Genomic DNA, 18,059 nt, shown 5'->3' on the forward strand with positions numbered 1-18,059 from the left:
TTACCCTTGATGGATTAGTTTGAGTTTTCAGTGTTGTTTTTTCCCAAACCTATGAAAAATTTTGAATTGTATTTGTTGGAATTTAGGGAGTTTGCAGCTCATCTGGAAGGATGTGTTGTTTAAAGGGACATGATCAGTTTCAAACATCACATTCCTGTGTGGAAAATTTTGTACTATATTGTTCCAAATAGTACCTTAGAGTATATAGGTATATATGAAATTTGTTTGTTTTTTCAGTTTGTTTACTTTGGGTGTGTTTGCTTTTTGTGTGTAGTCCATTTCCCTTCTGTTTTTATATGGGTATTTCATAGCGGTGGAGAAGGATATTTTATTTAAAAAAGGAAGATGTAATTATAGAACTGCACAAATCGGCAGGTTCTGGATTCAGGGGAAGGTATAGTTGCTGAAACTGCTTTAAACTTGCTGTATAAAATAGACTAGATTTCAAGTTGACCATGTCCTTCTAAGAAATCTTCTGCTCAGAGCTGAAAGAAGGTCTAATGTGGGGACTCCCTTTGGGGCTTGTAAACTCTGTAGGAATCCTGACTTCTGCCCCTTCTTTAACTTTTAGCACCTCCATCTACATCTTTTCCACTTTTCCCTGACAGGCATGTGAAATAACTGTGACAAGGAGGAAAAAACCCTAATCTTCCAAGCCCTCAAATTAAAGGCTATGTCTGACAAAAGCTTTGTTATGATAGACTTAATGGTGTAAAGACTAATTACTTTTTAAACATTTTAATGTTGTAGTTCTAAAAGAAGAATGTAGAGAAATCACATCTCAGCCCTTCGTTAAGAATGTTGACAAGTCTGGAGATTCAGGGCCCAAATCACAGCCTGGATTCTGATTCAGTGCATCTCCCAGGCGGCCCCTTGTAACAGGCATTCTGTTGTGCCCCAGCCAGGATTTATAGGCACCCTCCTCAGGGGAGGGCACTGGTTATAGTGGACTAACAGTAGCTGTAGACAACAGAATATCTCATTCTCCAAAGCTAAAGCTTGTATTTTAATATTTATTTATTCCTATCGTGGTAGCACCAAGGGCCCCCTGAACAGGGTCTCAATATGCGAGGCAGTGTACAACACCATATAAGAAGAAAGACAACAGGTGGAGACAACAAATAGATGGGAGGGAGCACAAAGGAACGGTGAGATGATTATTTGGCCCTTCAGCCTTAAATTATGTGACAAGACCCAAGACTTGAGGAGAAGTGAGCTAGGCAATGGCTGTGAAGGCCAATGAAACTGAAGACAGTAGAGGGAGGCTAGTGGAGAAGGCATCCATCCAATGGAACTCCTAAAAGAAGGGAATAAACTAGGAGCACTGCCTTACAGTCACCTCATCAACAACCCTATTGTTTCCCATGGTTTTTTAAACCTCCCTGCCACTGTCTTGTCTCAGCTTGCCCAAGACCTCAAGCTGACTATAGACTGACTCGTCCTAATCTGCACAACAAAGAAGTCCTGCTCCTGTGAACCTAAGGAGCTGGCCACCTGGGAAGGTGCCTGCAGTGAAGAACTTCTGCTGGAAGGGGAAGCCTTTTATTACATTAGAAACAAGCCCTGCCTGATACTGAAAAACTGATCTTGTTTGGCTCTTGAGGGAATCTAGTCAGGCCCTGTCAGTCAGATGCATTTGCATTAGTTGGGTAGATTTGAAGTGATTTTAAAAGAATAATAAAAAGAAGTATATGGAATGGTCTTTTATTTGTATATTGTAATTAAAAATTAGACAATTTATATATCCCCTGTTATTTTCAGGTTCGCTGTAAACTACCTACAATAGCTATAATGACACCAGCCCTCAGAGAGGCAGCAACAAAAGGTCATGGTATCCACTTGTCACCTTTGTCCTCTAGAGCTATGGAGTCTGATACAACTTTGTGCATGGAAAATTCCAGAGCAGTCGAAGAGACAATAAAGGAGGATTCCATCACACAGATTACTTGCTCAGTCTTGGGGTTTCCCACTACAGAGCCCAACCTCAGTAATGATATCTTCAGTGTAAAACACTTTGGTTCTCCACAGTCTTCCAGACATTATCAATCTGTCTTATTAATGAGCACAAACTCTCCATTAAACATAAAAAACAAAAACAGTAAGCAAAGGAATTCAGAAGAGCGCAAGTGCTCCCAGATGAGAAATCTACTACATAATGGTGCCACCACACAGGTCAGTCAGATTAATAATTCAGAACCTGAAGAGCAGATCAGAGGGGAAACTTTATCGGAGACCATGACACAGAGTTTGGCAGAAATGCAGAGACTGTTGGATTCAAATGTAACTGAATCCAGTAATGTGGAAGAAATGCAGTTTACAAACTGTAAATGGTATCGGAAGAATGGCTTTTTGGATAAAGGTCTACTAGTACATGCTGAGACACAAAAAAGGGATTTATTGCATCAAGTTGTGCATGAGCCTTTGAAAGCAATTGTGAGCTGCACCCCCAGTAGTAAAGAAGAGGAGTTGGATGCTCACTTACTTCATTGTGTCAGTAAGCAACAAGTTGTGCTTACTCGAGCCAAAAGAGCTCAGAAACGTTTACAGATACTCCTGGCAAAGCATGTTGTCAAACACTGTGATCACCAACTGAAATGCTTTGTGAAACATCAGCTCCAAAGAATGAAAGTTTTTCATGATCCAACCAGATTTTTGGACAGTAGCTCCCTTGGATGCACTGAAATTAGGGCAGAAAACAGTATAACTAACTTGGAAAATAATTCAAATAAAGAAACACAGAATGGATTCGGCATTGAACCTGGTGAAATCTGGGGTTTTGCACACTCTGCTACAGGGCTGCTGTCTCGTGTGGAGAAAGATCTGGACTCTGATGCCACTTGCAGTAGCTCAGATGAAGATTGTGATGAACAGACTGTCAGAAAAACTGTGGAAGCGTAAGTGTTAAACTATTGCTAGACTTTTTATGTATTTATTTAACAGCTGTTACAAACCCAGAAATTGAAGAGCCTGGACCTACAAGCTCTTTCACATGTAAGAACGTAAGAATGGCCATATTGGGTCAGACCAAAGGTCCATCCAGCCCAGTAGCCTATCTACTGACAGAGGCCAATACCAGGTGCCCCAGAGGGAGTGAACCTAACTGGTAATGATCAAGTGATCTCTCTCCTGCCATCCATCTCCACCCTCTGACAAACAGAGGCTAGAGACACCATTCCTTACCCATCCTGGCTAATAGCCTCAGGCAAGGAGTAGCCTTACTTAGCAATTAGTCTTACTGAAGTTAATTCGACTGTTCATGCAAGCAAGGCTTGGCAGGATCCAGCCCTCAGTTTGCTGTTCTATAAATTGAATATTAAGGGAACAATTATTTTATTAGGTTGTATCATGCAGAGGGCAACACTTTGCATTGCTGTGATATCTATTTATGTGATAGGCACAGCATTGACGAGTGGTAATTAAGCACTGCACCAGAGTAACTTTAATGAATTCAGTGCTGTAAATGAGAGCAAATGTTGGCATATGTTTTGTAAAATCTAGCTATTTAATATTATTCTTAATAACACTGATAACTTTCACTACAGTTAATTAATGATTTGACAAGAATCATGTCAATTTCATGCTGCCTTGCCTTTGGAAATCTGTGAATACCTGCTTCTGTTTCTTAAAACTGTTCTCGGGAGGAGAGGTGGAAAAATGAGGGCTGGGTTTAAGATAGCATAGACATTTTGCCACCTTGCAGCATCCAGGGTTATGTCTACACAGCAGCTGGAAGTGTGATTCCCAGCATGGGTAGACATAAATGCATTAGTTCTGCTCCAACTAGCACCTAAAAATATCTGTGTTGCTCTCAGTGCCGCCACAACCACACTGCTATTTGTAGGCGCTAGCATGGTCTCGGGATAGCAACTTGGTAGGAATCCCATCACCCTCCCCATTTCCAGCATCTGAGATTTGGACTGGGCTTTTCATAGGATGTGCTGGTGGGGTCTCCAGTCCTTTGTAATGGTCTCTGATTAGGAAATGTTTACTGATTAGTAAATGTCTGATAACTCTTTTTCTAAGTCCTAAAGTTAACATATATTAAAATATTTGTCCCCTGTTCTGATTTTTTAAAACCACAATATTCAGTAAAAACTAGGAAAGTTTAATCTGAAATTGGACAGGATTTCAGCACCTGTTGAAAAGGACTTTGTCCTTTATTATACATTTCTTAGCTCCAGTTATGAAAGCCTTAAAATAGTACAGTAGTTACAGAATACTGTTTAATATGTATATCATGTTACTGTTGCCTTCTGTGAAACGGTTTGAGTCTGGAAAGGTGATGAGAGAGAAAAATATACAAAGTGTATTTGAATTTGTTTCTGTCTGTTTTGAAAATGGTATGTGCTGTATTAAATACCAAACCAAATGTAATGGATTGCCAACTAACTTTTCTGTTTGCACACTCTAATCTTTAAGATGATGACATTTTATTCTCCCTTTGAAATGTTTTTTAAATGGAAAAACAACATCAACTCCTCCCAGTGGAGAAGAATCAACATACGTGTTCTTAGCTGATCTTTTTGAACTTTTGGATAATGATGCTGCTCTGAGATTCTTATTTCATGATTACGTGAATTGAATAGGGAAAACTGATGACAAATTTACACTCTGATTTTCAAAGGGAAGGGAATAATCTAAGACTTGGAGTGAGATTCTGCTTGTTTTTTTTTTTGTTTGTTTGTTTTTTTTCTTGAAAAGAATGGGCCAGTTCCTAATCCTGACAGTCCTTCTTCATCTTTCTTATTTCCTCTTTTCTGTCTTCAGTTTGTTCTGCATTCACAGCTATCTGTTGGGCTCGTTTTCACTCGATTAACTCCTTTTGAGTTAGCTTAGCTCCAGTGAGAGCAGCACCTACAGCAAAATAACACTGAAGCAGCACAGAATGATTATATTAGCAGCGCAAAATAGCTTAACCCCACTTCATTATTAGCTCCAGCATCAGCAGCACTCAAGCTCCAACCCACACTCTGATGAGCCAGGTAGAGTTTAATAATAATGATGTTTCTCTCTCTTTTATGTAGCGCATTTCCTCAGTAGCTCTCAAAACATTTCACAATCTCTAATATATTTATCCTCACAACTTCCCAGTGAAGTAGGCGAGTGCTATAATCCACATTTTATAGGTGGGGGAGCTGAGGGGCAGGGAGGCTAAGTCGTTTGCACTGGGTCACACAGGAAGTCCAGGGCAGAGCAAGGAATTGAATATTCCTGGGGGGATTCTGTGCCAAAAAATCAAACATTATTCACATACTTTAAAATTTCAGCATATTTTATTTGTCAAAATAACACAATATAATCACACAGTTTCAATTATTTTGGTAATTTATTTCGAAATACCTGTCAGCAAGTATGTCTGTAACAATATGGATAATAAAAAAGATTCAGGAAATGTTTTTGACAGTTAGATTCCTTCTTAGGCATATTAATCCAGAACTCTGAGTAATTATTCATTTCAACTATAGTATAGAATGGTATTTCCCACACCCCTCAGAAGTTGTGCAAAAGCTTGGAGGAGTCTGGGGTAATGGAGGAGATCAGGGAGAGGGAAGTAATTGCTGGGAGGGAACGTGGCTATGAACTTTGAAAGGTTGTTGGCTATCCCTAGCCTCTCCCATTCAGTCAGGCACATCTACTCCTATCCCCGCATCCCTTGTCGACTTGTGTCCCTCCACCCTAATCAGACACTCACTCCCCTCTGTCCCCATGTGGCCTTGCACCCCCTCAGCCAGCCCCCTTCCCTCATCTACATGTGTCTGTGCCCCAGTCTGTCCTCCCCCACCTGCCCTTATAAGTCCCTGTCTGACCTCCCCTGTCCCAGCAGGCCCATACTGTCTGACTCTCCATATCTCCTGACCTGGCCCGACAGTTGCGGTGAAGAAGGCATGTTCTTTCTATTCCCTATCATAGTTGGGGTTGGCTAGGAGTGGCTGCTATGTTCTAGCACCACAGTGACCTCTGGTGGGCAAAAGGCAGAATTGTAGCAACTTTTCAGCAGAAGCTATTTTCTGCAACAACAAAAAAAATTAAAAATATACGCAGCACATGAAATGTGCGCATGCACAGTGGCACAGAATTTCCCAAGAATAATTGAACCTAGTTTAAACCAAAACTTAATTTGAGCTAGAGATCTTTGTGTGATGGGAGTCAGGTTGGGGTAATAGCTCAATTCATGTATCAGAGGGGTAGGCGTGTTAGTCTGGATCTGTAAAAGCAGCAAAGAGTCCTGTGGCACCTTATAGACTAACAGACGTATTGGAGCATGAGCTTTCATGGGTGAATGCCCACTTCGTCAGATGCATGTGGTGGAAATTTCCAGGGGCAGGTGTATATATGCAAGCAAGAAGCAGGCTAGAGATAACGAGGGAGGATGAGGCCTTCCAGGGCCCCTGGAAATTTCCACTACATGCATCTGATGAAGTGGGTATTCACCCACGAAAGCTCATGCTCCAAAACGTCTGTTAGTCTATAAGGTGCCACAGGATTCTTTGCTGCTTTAACATCAATTGAGTTCAGCAGGCACACTGCTTTAGGGTCTGGGATGATGGGTACATCTTTGCCTTGGAAAAGGCAGAAAGTCAATTTTTGCAGTTTAACAGGATCAAGGCCTAATTTTTGCAAAATGCAGTAATATACCACACATCTGTGATGAGAATTGGGCTTTACTGCAGAAAGTCTGCTAGGACTGAATGCTGCTCTTATTTGTTGGCAATTTTTCTTTTACTTAAGGGCAAAAATCAACTGTGGTTTTCAGTGTTCAGCATTTAATTCATCTTTACTATACAAGTCCAGGAAATTTCACCTTTGCATAAAAAAAACATATTTCTTGAGTACTCAAATCAATATAAATTCATAACTGCTAACATGTTGATTTTTAAAATGTTTATAAAGTCCATTCTCTCTCTCTTACTGGCTCCCCCTCCCTGAGGTATAGGAGAAGAATTATCATTAGCACGGAGGAAGAGAAAAGCCAGACTTCTATATGCTTGTATTCCAAATAGTAAAGTAGAATGTAGTATTCTAGAACAGAGGTCGGCAACCTTTCAGAAGTGGTGTGCTGAGTCTTCATTTATTCAATCTAATTTAAGGTTTTGCGTGCCAGTAATACATTTTAACGGTTTTAGAAGGTCTCTTTCTAAAAGTCTATAGTATATAACTAAACTATTGTTTATGTAAAGTAAATAAGGCTTTTAAAATGTTTAAGAAGCTTCATTTAAAATTTAAATTAAAATGCAGAGCCCCCTGGACTGGTTGCCAGGACCCAGGCACTGTGAGTGCCACTGAAAATCAGTTCGTGTGCCGCCTTTGGCACCTGTGCCATAGGTTGCCAACCCCTGTTCTAGAATATAGTCAACTTTAATTGGTTTGTTTTGTTTTCTGTAAGACAAGCATAAAAACTCTTTAAGGTTTTACACATGTTCATTTTCACTTCTTTGCAATTGACCTATTCCAATAATAACTTGTGCTTTGAGCAAGATTAATGTCTTATCGTATGAAAGCAGGGTACTTGCAAGTAAAGATACTGATTCCTAACCTATAATTATACTAATATTTGCACAGCTGCTGGAAGTAGACTGAAAGATTTTAATATAAGGGAGAAGGTTTGACGTGTTGTGGCATGTGAGGATCTCAAACCAAGAATGTCAAAACCTGTTAGATATTTTTTGAATGCACAATAAATAAAAACTTGGCATTATTGTTATGAAAATGATAAATTAATCAGTTAACATAGTGTGGCAGAACAGAAAATTTAATAATTGCACATGTGTTCATACATGATAACCTCACAAACCTGATTAAATGGAACATTGAAAACAGTTTTATTCCTGAAGTAAATTGCAGGTTTATCATTGGCTTTGTATTTTACTAAGTTTTGTAAATTAGCTTTTTTAATTGTAGGCTTTTTGTATGGTGCTCCTCCTAGTAATTGAGCACTTCACAAACAGTAATTAATTTATCTCTGAAACATTCCTGTGAGGTAGGAGAGAATTGTCTTGGTTTTATAGATGTTGTTGGTTTCAATGGAAGCTGCACATGCTCAGGACAGTCAGGCCCTTTTTCAGGAAAGCAATTAAGCATGTGCTTAACTTAAGTCATATGCTAAAATTAAAAATGTGTTACTCCCTTCATGAAACAGGGCCTTATTTAGGCAACTAAATATGGATTTAGGAGTCTAACTTTAGACACCCACATTTAAATACCTTGGTCTTGATATTTAAAATTATTTCAGTTTAAACAATTTAAAGGTGTTATTTAGGTAAGGGAAGTGTTATAAATAATAAAAGCAACTACATCTATGAGAAAAGTGAGTGAGTTTGCAGGGTTTTGTGGCTAATTCTCCCTTCATGCATTCCATAAAGACACAGATTTTACTTCATCTAAATGCTTTACCTAGTGTCTGAATTCCTTTTAAACCAGCCCACCAGTCTCCAAGTTGTCTTCTGGAACCTCATTCTTCCAAGGAAGTAAGTGTGCTTTATACTATAGGTATTTATTAAGGCTTTTAAGTTTTTATTTGGACAGAATAAAGGTATTTAGGAAGCCAGCAAAAGTTTCTATAACATTTGGGGATAAGGGTAACGGTAATGCTGTTTTCACTTAGTGCCTATTTTAAAATGTATTAGATTATGTAACATGTTATGCTTTAGCTAGTCTGTAGGTATCTAGGGTGACCAGATGAGACGAAGAAAATATCGGGACACATTGGGGTGCGGGGTGTCCACCAGCGGAGGCTGAGTGCTGCCGGCGGAACAGAAAAAAAATACAGCAAAAAACAGTGCTGCCAGCGGAGCAAAATATCGGGACAAATTGTGGGACAACCACCCAATTTTATCGGGACGTCTGGTCACCCTAGTCGATATCTGATGGTCTTAGGGTTTACTTTAGTAGGGCTAATGCAGCCTTCCTCTGTAATGTTTTCTGTTGTAGATATCTGTAGGGCTGCCATCTTGAGTTCTGTTCTGTCACAAATGTCTTGACTTTGCATCTAGACCTCATGCTTATTTTTCAGGGGCAGTTCTGCAATATTTGTGTAATTGGAACTTCTCAACCAACATTCCTGGGTGTTGTAGTCTAGTTAGACTATAGGCATATGAAGAGGGCATTTCAAAAGCAGACAGAGATGTTGCCAGTAAATATGGTTCGCTGAGGGTATTGCCTCTGCATATTCTCACTACCTGCTCACCTTCCCCTCTTCCTTGTAGTTCTAGTCTGAAAGATTCTAAGGTTTAGTGGAAGGCACTGGGTGGTTGAAGCTATAAAAGGCCATATGATGCCCAATATTGAACTTTTGGTGCTAAAGATCTAGAGTGAGAGAGATTCATTTTGCATTTCTTTCTAAAAGTGACGGTTAATGCTTAATTATATTTCCACGGGTTGTTAATTCCAGAGGAATTAATGTTCAGTCTGACCCCATGAATTGGCCTTTTACCATTCAGTGCTCTAATGTTATCAGAACAGTCTAAACAGATTCCTGGGTTAGAGATGGAAAGGACGTATTGGGTCACCTAACCAATTACCTTAACAGTTCTGGAGTGATCTAGACCGTCGATTTCTGCCCAACTGGCATTTTTTGTATTGAGCTCTAATTCAGATTATCAAGCATTCAAGACATCTCTAGCCAGGTGATTATGTGCATTCAGGAATTCCATAGATGCAAATACTGTCTTATCCCATACTGTAGATAGTATTTGCTGTTGCAGTTTGTTAGGTTGGAACATGCAACACCTCAGATGAGGAGTCGTGAAGCTGCTGTGCCATTCTCCTCCTTCTGTAGGTGAATAAAACTTTTGGTTGCCAGGTTCTCAGGGCAGTCATGCCTATCTAGAGATCTTCTATTTTTCTTCGGTTTTCACTCTCAGATCTCATCTGTAGCTTAGTTTGCTTTATTCGGGGGATTGCAGTTTACTCCTGTAACTTCTGAACTGATATGTGAAGGTACAGAAATAGAAATCATACTTGATTGTTCTTTTTCCCTCTGTATATCAATATGCCATCAGTTCCCTGAAAAGGAATTTGTATATCAGTTGGCATTTACCCTTCTTAGAACTTGTGGCTAAATTTAAACTTTCAGTTGATTGAAGTTATTCAAGTTGGAAAAGAAGTTGTGGAGTGTGTGTGTGTGTGTGTGTGTATGTATGTATGTTTGAACACATTATTGGATGGATGCAGTTCTGAAAGTACTAACTAGTAACAATACATCTGGGATGGAGGAATCAAGAATATGTGCCAGAAATTGTTGTGATAAGCAGTTACTGATGTCTGCAGATGATATGGAGAATGGTGACTCATCTGTTCTGAAGCAATGTACCATTATGCAGAAAAATCATCAGGTTAAAAAAGAAATCTATTAAATTCCAGAAAAGATAATATTGTTGGAGGCACCAGAAGAATTAAGCGATTACAGATTTTTGTAGAAATAACAGTGTATTTCTGAGTTCCATTGAGGTTTGATTGAATTGATATGTAGTGCATCGCTTTGTTTGGTAGTAGTAATCATAAAGCAACAGCATGTTATTCTGTTTTCTCTGTAGTCATTCTTCTGTGATGATCTGGGCAAAGACCTATATTGAGCTGTCAAAGTAAACAGTGTTTTGTTATGTGGTGGTGATTGCATATGATATCAGAGAGTGCTATTTGTTACAGTTCGTTTTCACATTTTTAAACAAATTTTGACTGCGTGGAATGTATGCAATACATTGAGCACATAAAACAGCACTCTTTTTTTTCCTTTTTTTCCCCAATTATGCAGTTATAGATTTAACAGTTAACTGGCCCAGGGGAATTAATGCTTCAGCAGTGACCAATGGAAGTTCATTTTGAAAACAAACATTAGGTAGGCGTGCTAGAAGACATAGTCCTTGAGAAAGCATTTACAGGTCATTTCATAAATTGGACGTTTGTTCAGCTGTGGCATGTGTTAGTTTTTGTTAGCAGTGAGCATTTTTATTTCATACAAAAAACTAGCTGCTAATTTCATTTAAAATACATTCATTATGCAACATAACTATGCTTTAGTGTACACTTTAATTTATGCTGTCTTCAGTTATCTTCATAAGTAATGTCTGATTTATTAAATATCAATTTTTGGAGGGAAATGAGATTTCACTGAGGTACTGTTGAAATATAGCAGGAACCCTGCTTTTACAACATAATGACCTGCAATGCAATGCTTATATTCAAGCTGATAATTTTTTGAGCTTAGCTGTGTGTTGGGGCCATAATGAAGCTGGCTGTAAAGCTGGTGTAAAATGCTGCAAGGGACGTTGGGGCCAGTTCAGACAGTTCTGTCAAACATGCCGTTTCAGTCATGGGGGCCTGCCAGTGCTAGTTCGGTGTTTACTGTTTGTGCTGCAGTGCTAGGTGGTATGAGCTGCTGTAATCTGTGTAGCTAATTAGTCAAGGCCCCTGAGGAATCAGGATGCTTGTCACTTTCCAGAGTTGCTGTCTCTCATGATTTTTATCAGTACTTGTGATATTTGGCTTATTTTTAAGGGTTCTCAAGAATTTCAGTTGTGTGGTTTTTGTTGTTGTGTTTTTTTTGTTTTTTTTTAATATCTTCAAATTTGCAAAGATGTGCTCTCATCCAAAATGGCCATGTTCCTTTATTTTCACTGAGTCTGAAGCCTAGCTGTTGCCAGGAAAGATGATGACCCTGTGGTCAGTATGTGAGGACCAAATGGGGGATAGGAGAACCATTGAGTTGCCAGAAATGAGAGTATGGAGGCAGTAGTGCAGGGGTCTCAAACTCAAATGACCATGAGGACTAGTGCATTGAACTGAGGGCCGCATCACGGACACCCCCTCTCGCCCAGCCCCCACTCCACCCCTTCCATTAGACCACGCCCCTGCCCCACCTCTTTCCACCCCTTCCCTGCCCCAATGTAACCCCTTCCCTGAAGTCCCCACCCCAACACTGCCCCCGGGGGTGTGCAGGATGTGGCAGGGGGCTCAGGACAGGGCATTGGTGGGTGAGGTGCAAGAGGGTGGGGGTGCAGCAGGTGGCTCAGGGCAGGGAGTACAGGAGGGGAGCGGCATGGGGCAGGGGGCTCAGGGCAGGGAGTTGAGGTGCAGGAGGGGTTCAGGGTGCGAGCTCCAGCCCGGCGCCGCTTACCTAGAGCAGCTCCGAGGTGGCAGCGGCGTGCACCGGGGCAAGGGCAGGCTGCCTGCCTGCCTTGGTCCCCGGCCCTGCACTGCTCCATTCCAGGAAGCAGCTGGAACCATGTCCCTCAGGCCCGAGGGGGAGGGGCTCAGGGTTCTGTGCATGCGCTGCTCTTGCCGCTCCTCTAGGTACCTCCCACGAAGCTCCCATTGGCTGCAGTTCCCTGTTCCCGGCCAATGGGAGCTGTAGGGAGCGGTGCCTGGAAGGAGGCAATGCAGGAGCCCTCTGCCTCCTTCCCCTTCCCCCCCCCCCCCCCAGCCCAAAGGGTCATGCTGCCAGCTGCTTCAGACAGTGGTGTGGGGCTTGCAGCGCCACGGGGCAATCCTGTGGGAAGGTAGAGGGGCGGAGGGGGTGCGGGGAGCTTGTTGGGCCACATGCAAGAGCCCCATGGGCTGCGTGTTTGAGACCCCTGCAGTAGGGGAAACATTATGAAACTGAAGTACCAGAGGGTGCTGTTTTAAAGGAATGTGAGGAGCTGGGGGGCAGACTGAAGCGGGGTGCAAGGGTATGTGAAATGGCAGAAAGAGAAAAAGTATGAGGAGTAGGAGACTGAAAGAAAAGGAAGAAATAAGAGTCAAGTGCACATAGAGATGTGGTAGGGGACCATGGAGGGATGCTTGAGGAAGTTGCCATTCTGTCCCTCTTGATCCACCTCTCTAATTAAAGGAGAGGAAGAGTGAGGATAGCACAGGACAGAATGGAAGCTACCCACATCGTAGAGTGGAGGAGAGGGTAAGCTGAGTCACCTCTGCGTACTGAACAAGTAGGCTACATTTTTGTATATATATTTAAGGTTTAATTTTTGAATCTGAGGTGATCTCATACAAACTAGAAGTGGATGATACTACCCTAAAGGTGAAAAAATTATGCAGGCAAAAAATTTGTGATATTTAAGCCAATTTTATGATTTTTGAAGTCTGATCTATGATTTTGTACAGTTGAGGTTGCTCTTACTGCTTTCTTGAACACTGGTGTGGGCACATTAAAGCTTGTGCCTCCTTCTGTTTTATAGGAAACTTCCATTCATTTTCCGTGAGCTCTCTCCCCACAAATGCATGTACCGGTCTGGGCACGCTGTTTATTATCCTCACCAGTACCTTCATCCCTGATGAGGCTCTGTTCTCCACAGTTTTCAGGGCATAGGTGTTTGGGGCAGGTGGATGTAGATCATCACATGCTGCCCCTTGAAGATGCATGGCCCAGTCTAATGACTGCTCAGCTGTCTCCAAATTTGGACCAGCCCTGAAAAACCTGGTCCTGTGTTTCTTCTGTATCCTAAGTTCTCCTTGATTTGCTTGTGCATTATATTACTTTCCTACTTAAGACCTGTTTTTCAAACTATATTTGCAGAAGCAGGAAACCTCTCACAATAAAATATATGTGCATAGCATGAGGCTGCTTTTTACTTCAGTTAGCTGTTCCCATCTCCATACAGTTTAGTTACCTATTTGGTTTCTTGGCACTGCTGAATTATAGATAATGCTGAAACATAATTCCCAGCTGACTGATGAATGGTAGTATTTGTAAAAGAATTTTTTTAAAGATTCTTACTGACTTCAACTCAATAGTTTAAAATATAATTGCAAATACTTTCCACATTCTCATTCAGTTTTTTGTTTTCTTTGTTGTTTCCCTTTATGGTGGCTGGGATGCAGAGGGTTTGGGGATGGGGAGGAAGAGGAAGGATAGCCTTACTGTTCATGCATTTTGTCCATCAGCAGCTTTTGGACTAAGGTCTGTCCTTCCAGTCAAGGAAGGCTGGGTGTGACTTGTAGTAGTAGTAATAGTAGTAGTAATAAATTTTATTTTGGTTTAATTTAGTGCCAGTCTAGGCTCAGGCTGCCTCCACTGTCCTCAGGAATGAATTTCTTCTTGGACTTGTAATGCACTGCCCCTACACCTCCAGCCTCAAGTTCCTTCTAATTATAGATTTGATTATACTCTGACTTATTTGCATATGTCTGAGCTTTTTTGTAGTTTGGTTTTTCTTCTGTATTTATTTGTTGTTTTCTTCCATGCAAGTCACCTAGGATTGACCTGCTGCAATTTAACCAGCACAGTAGGAATTCAAACCAGTATTTCACATGAAAAACAACTTCTTTGAAATAGTATCATCATGTCATGTGGGAAAAAATTAAATTTATTTATTTAAATGATTTAAATAAAATGAAGCCCTTAAACAAAATCAGTGTTTGTCATAAACAGATAGTTAAGAGTTAATAGAACAGAAGTACTTCATATCTCTTTTGCCTGTAAAGGGTTAACAAGATCAATGAGCCTGGCTGTCACCTGACCAGAGGACCAATCAGGGGACAGGATACTTTCAAATCTTGAGGGAGTGAAGTTTGTGTGTGTGCTGTTAGAATTTGGTGGTGGTTCTCTCTGGATTCTGAGAGTGACCAGACGTGCAACCAGGTTTCTCTCCAATTTCCCTGATACAGGTTCTTATCGATTCAAAATAGTAAGTACTAGGTGATAAGGCGAGTTAGGCTTATGTTTGTTTTCTTTATTTGCAAATGTGTATTTGGCTGGGAGGAGTTCAAATGTGTATTTTGCTGAAAGGGTTTTAATTTGTACTTGTATGCTTAGGCTGGGAGGGTATTCCCAGTGTCTATAGCTGAAAGACCCTGTAACATATTCCATTTTAAATTTACAAAGATAATTTTTACTGTTTTTTCTTTCTTTAATTAGAAGCTTTTCTTGTTTAAGAACCTGATTTTTTTTTTTCTGGTGTGATACCCTAGGGGACGGGGTCTGGATTCACCAGGGAATTGATGGGGAGAAAGGAGGGAAGGGGGAGAGAGAGGTTAATTTCTCTCTGTGTTAGGATTACTTTCTCTCTCAGGGAGAGTCTGGGAGGGGAAGAGAGAAGGAGGGGGGAAGGTGAATTTTCCTCTCTGTTTAAGATTCAAGGAGTTTGAATCACAGTGATCTTCCAGGGTAACCCAGGGAGGGGAAACCTGGGAGAGGCAATGAGGGGAAAGGGTTTACTTTCCTTGTGTTAAGATCCAGAGGGTCTGGGTCTTGGGGGTCCCCAGGCAAGGTGTTGGGGGGACCAGAGTGTACCAGGCACTGGAATTCCTGGTTGGTGGCAGCGCTACAAGTACTAAGCTGGTAATAAAGCTTAGAGGAATTCATGCTGGTACCCCATCTTTTGGACGCTAAGAGTGGGGAATTATACTGTGACAGTGTTGCTCTAAGGCTTGGTCTACAGTACGCGTTTAAACCTATTTTAGCAGCGTTAAACCAATTTAACGCTGTACCCGTCCACACTACGAGGCCCTTTATATCGATAAAGGGCTCTTTAAATCGGTTTCTGTACTCCTCCCTTACGAGAGGAGTACTGCTAAAATCGGTATTACCATATCGGATTAGGATTAGTGTGGCCGCAAATCGACGTTATTGGCCTTCGGGCGGTATCCCACAGTGCTCCACTGTGACTGCTCTGGACAGCAATCTCAACTCGGATACACTGGCCAGGTAAACAGGAAAAGCCCCGCGAAATTTTGATTTTCATTTCCTGTTTGCTCAGCGTGGAGCTCTGATCAGCACAGATAGCAATGCAGTCCCAAATCCGAAAAGAGCTACAGCATGGACCTGTATGGGAGATACTGAATCTGATCGCTGTAAGGGGAAACAAATCTGTTCTATCAAAGCTCCATTACAGAAGACGAAATGCCAAAGTGTTTGGAAAAAAATATCTCCAGGCTACACTGTGCTGCGTGACAAGCGTAACGGGAAGCCAGAGACTGAAACGGACGCTCATGGAGGGAGGGAGGGAGGGGGTACTGAGGACTCCAGCTATCCCACAGTCCCCAGCAGTCTCCAAAAAGTATTTGCATTCTTGGCTGAGCTCCCAATGCGTGTAGGTTCAAACACATTGTCCGGCGTGGTTCAAGGAATAGCTTGTCAATTTACTCTCCCCCGTCCCCCCATGTGAAAGAAAAAGGAAAGAAATCGTTTCTTGACTTCTTTCAATGTCACTCTATGTCTACTGAATGCTGCTGGTAGACGTGATGCTACAGCAGTGACGAGCAGTATCCGCTCCTCTCCCCTCCCCGGTGGCAGACGGTGCAGTAGGACTGGTAACCATCCTTTTATCAACCCGTGAATGTTCCTGGCTGGCTTCAGGTGAGGCTAGCCGGGGGTGCCTGGGTGAAAATAGGAATGATTCTCGGTCATTCCCAGTAGATGGTACAGAATGGCTGGTAACTGTCTTCATCATAGCAACTGGGGGCTGAGCCCCATCAGCCCCCTCCCTTTCCTGTGTAAAGAAAAGATACTGTCCTGCCTGGACTATCATAGCAGCAGCATGCTGGGCTCCTCTCTTCCCGCACCGCTTAATGTCCTGCCTGGACTGTCATAGCACCGGGAGGCTGCCTCCCCCTCATTTTATCTCACTAACAAGTCATTGTTTCTTATTCCTGCATTCTTTATAACTTCATGACACAAAGGGGGGGCACACTGCCATGGTAGCCCCGGAAGGTTGGGGGAGGAGGGAAATAACAGGTGGGGTTGTTGCAAAGGCACCCCCCGTGAATGGCATGTAGCTCATCATTTCTGCAGGAGCTGACACAAAGCAGCTCTGCTCTCTGATACACTGGTTCTCTAGTACACTTGCCCCATATTCTAGGCAGGACTGACTCTATTTTTAGAAACCATAAAGGAGGGATTGACTCGGGGAGTCATTCCCAGTTTTGCCTTTGCGCCCCCGGCCGATCTCAGCCAGGGGCACCCATGATAGCAGCAGCCAGTACAGAAGGACAGATAACCGTCATCTCATTGCCAATTTACACTGGCAGCAGACGGTACAGAACAACTGGTAACCGTCTCTGCTATCATGCAAAAGCAAATGAATGCTGCTGTGTTGCACTGGAGTATCGCCTCTGTCTGTGGCATCCAGTACACACACGGTGACTGGGGGGGAAAAAAAAAAAAAGGCTGAACGGTCTCCATGGTTGCCGTGCTATGGTATCTGCCATGGCAATCCAGGGAAAAAGGGCACGAAATGATTGTCTGCCATTGTTTTCCCGGAGGAAGGAATGACTGACAACATTTACCCAGAACCACCTGCGACAATGATTTTTGCCCCATCAGCCACTGGGGTCTCAGCCCAGAATTCTAAGGGGCGGGGGAGACTGCAGGAACTGTGGGATAGCTATGGAATAGCTACCCACAGTGGAACGCTCCAGAAATAGACGCTAGCCTCGGACCATGGACGCACCCCGCTGAATTAATGCGCTTAGTGTGGCCGCGTGCACGCGACTTTATACAATCTGTTTTATAAAACCAGTTTATGTAAAATTGGAATAATCCCGTAGTGTAGACGTACCTTAAGTTACAGTTCTCATACTCTAGGGTAAAAGAGCGATTCTGCCCTAAGTGGTGCATTGGGATAGATGAGAAGACAGAAAATATCATGTTGCCTCTACATAAATCCATGGTATGCCCACATCTTGAATACTGTGTGCAGATGTGGTTGCCCCATCTCAAAAAAGATATATTGGAAGTGGGAAAGGTTCAGAAAAGGGCAACAAAAATTATTAGGGGTATGGAACAGTTGCCATATGAGGAGAGATTAATAAGACTGGGACTTTTCAACTTGGAAAAGAGATGACTAAGAGGGGAATGACAGAGATCTATAAAATCATGACTGGTGTGGAGAAAGTAAATAAAGAAGTCTTATTACTCCTCATAACACAAGAACTAGGTGCCTCCAAATGAAATTAATAGGCAGCAGGTTTAAAACAAACAAACAGGAAATATTTTTTCACACAATGCAAGTAAACCTGTTGAACGCCTTGCCAGAGGATGTTGTGAAGGCCAAGACTATAAGAGGGTTCAAAAAAGAATTAGATATATTCATGGAGGCTATTAGCCAGGATGGGCAGCGATGATG

At 42.0% G+C, this 18,059-nt stretch overlaps 1 protein-coding gene across 4 annotated transcripts in view; it reads left to right on the forward strand.

Moving 5' to 3' along the window:
• The window catches only part of KANSL1L (KAT8 regulatory NSL complex subunit 1 like), a 108,029-nt gene that overhangs the window by 6,011 nt on the left and 83,959 nt on the right, over window positions 1-18,059 (forward strand). For 3 of the 4 annotated variants that reach the window (XR_004002650.1, XR_004002652.1, XM_030580476.1), the window contains exon 2: window positions 1,762-2,894. Coding sequence is in view for 1 of the 4 variants with exons in the window: in XM_030580476.1 (XP_030436336.1) it covers window positions 1,792-2,894 (1,103 nt within the window). In the remaining 3 variants the exon portion in view is untranslated. Of the gene's footprint in view, window positions 1-1,045; window positions 1,149-1,761; window positions 2,895-18,059 lie in introns of those variants that run through there. The other variant, XR_004002651.1, reaches the window with a different exon arrangement.

This window comes from Gopherus evgoodei, chromosome 11 (genome assembly GCF_007399415.2).
Source record: "Gopherus evgoodei ecotype Sinaloan lineage chromosome 11, rGopEvg1_v1.p, whole genome shotgun sequence".
NCBI classification, from domain to species: domain Eukaryota; kingdom Metazoa; phylum Chordata; order Testudines; family Testudinidae; genus Gopherus; species Gopherus evgoodei.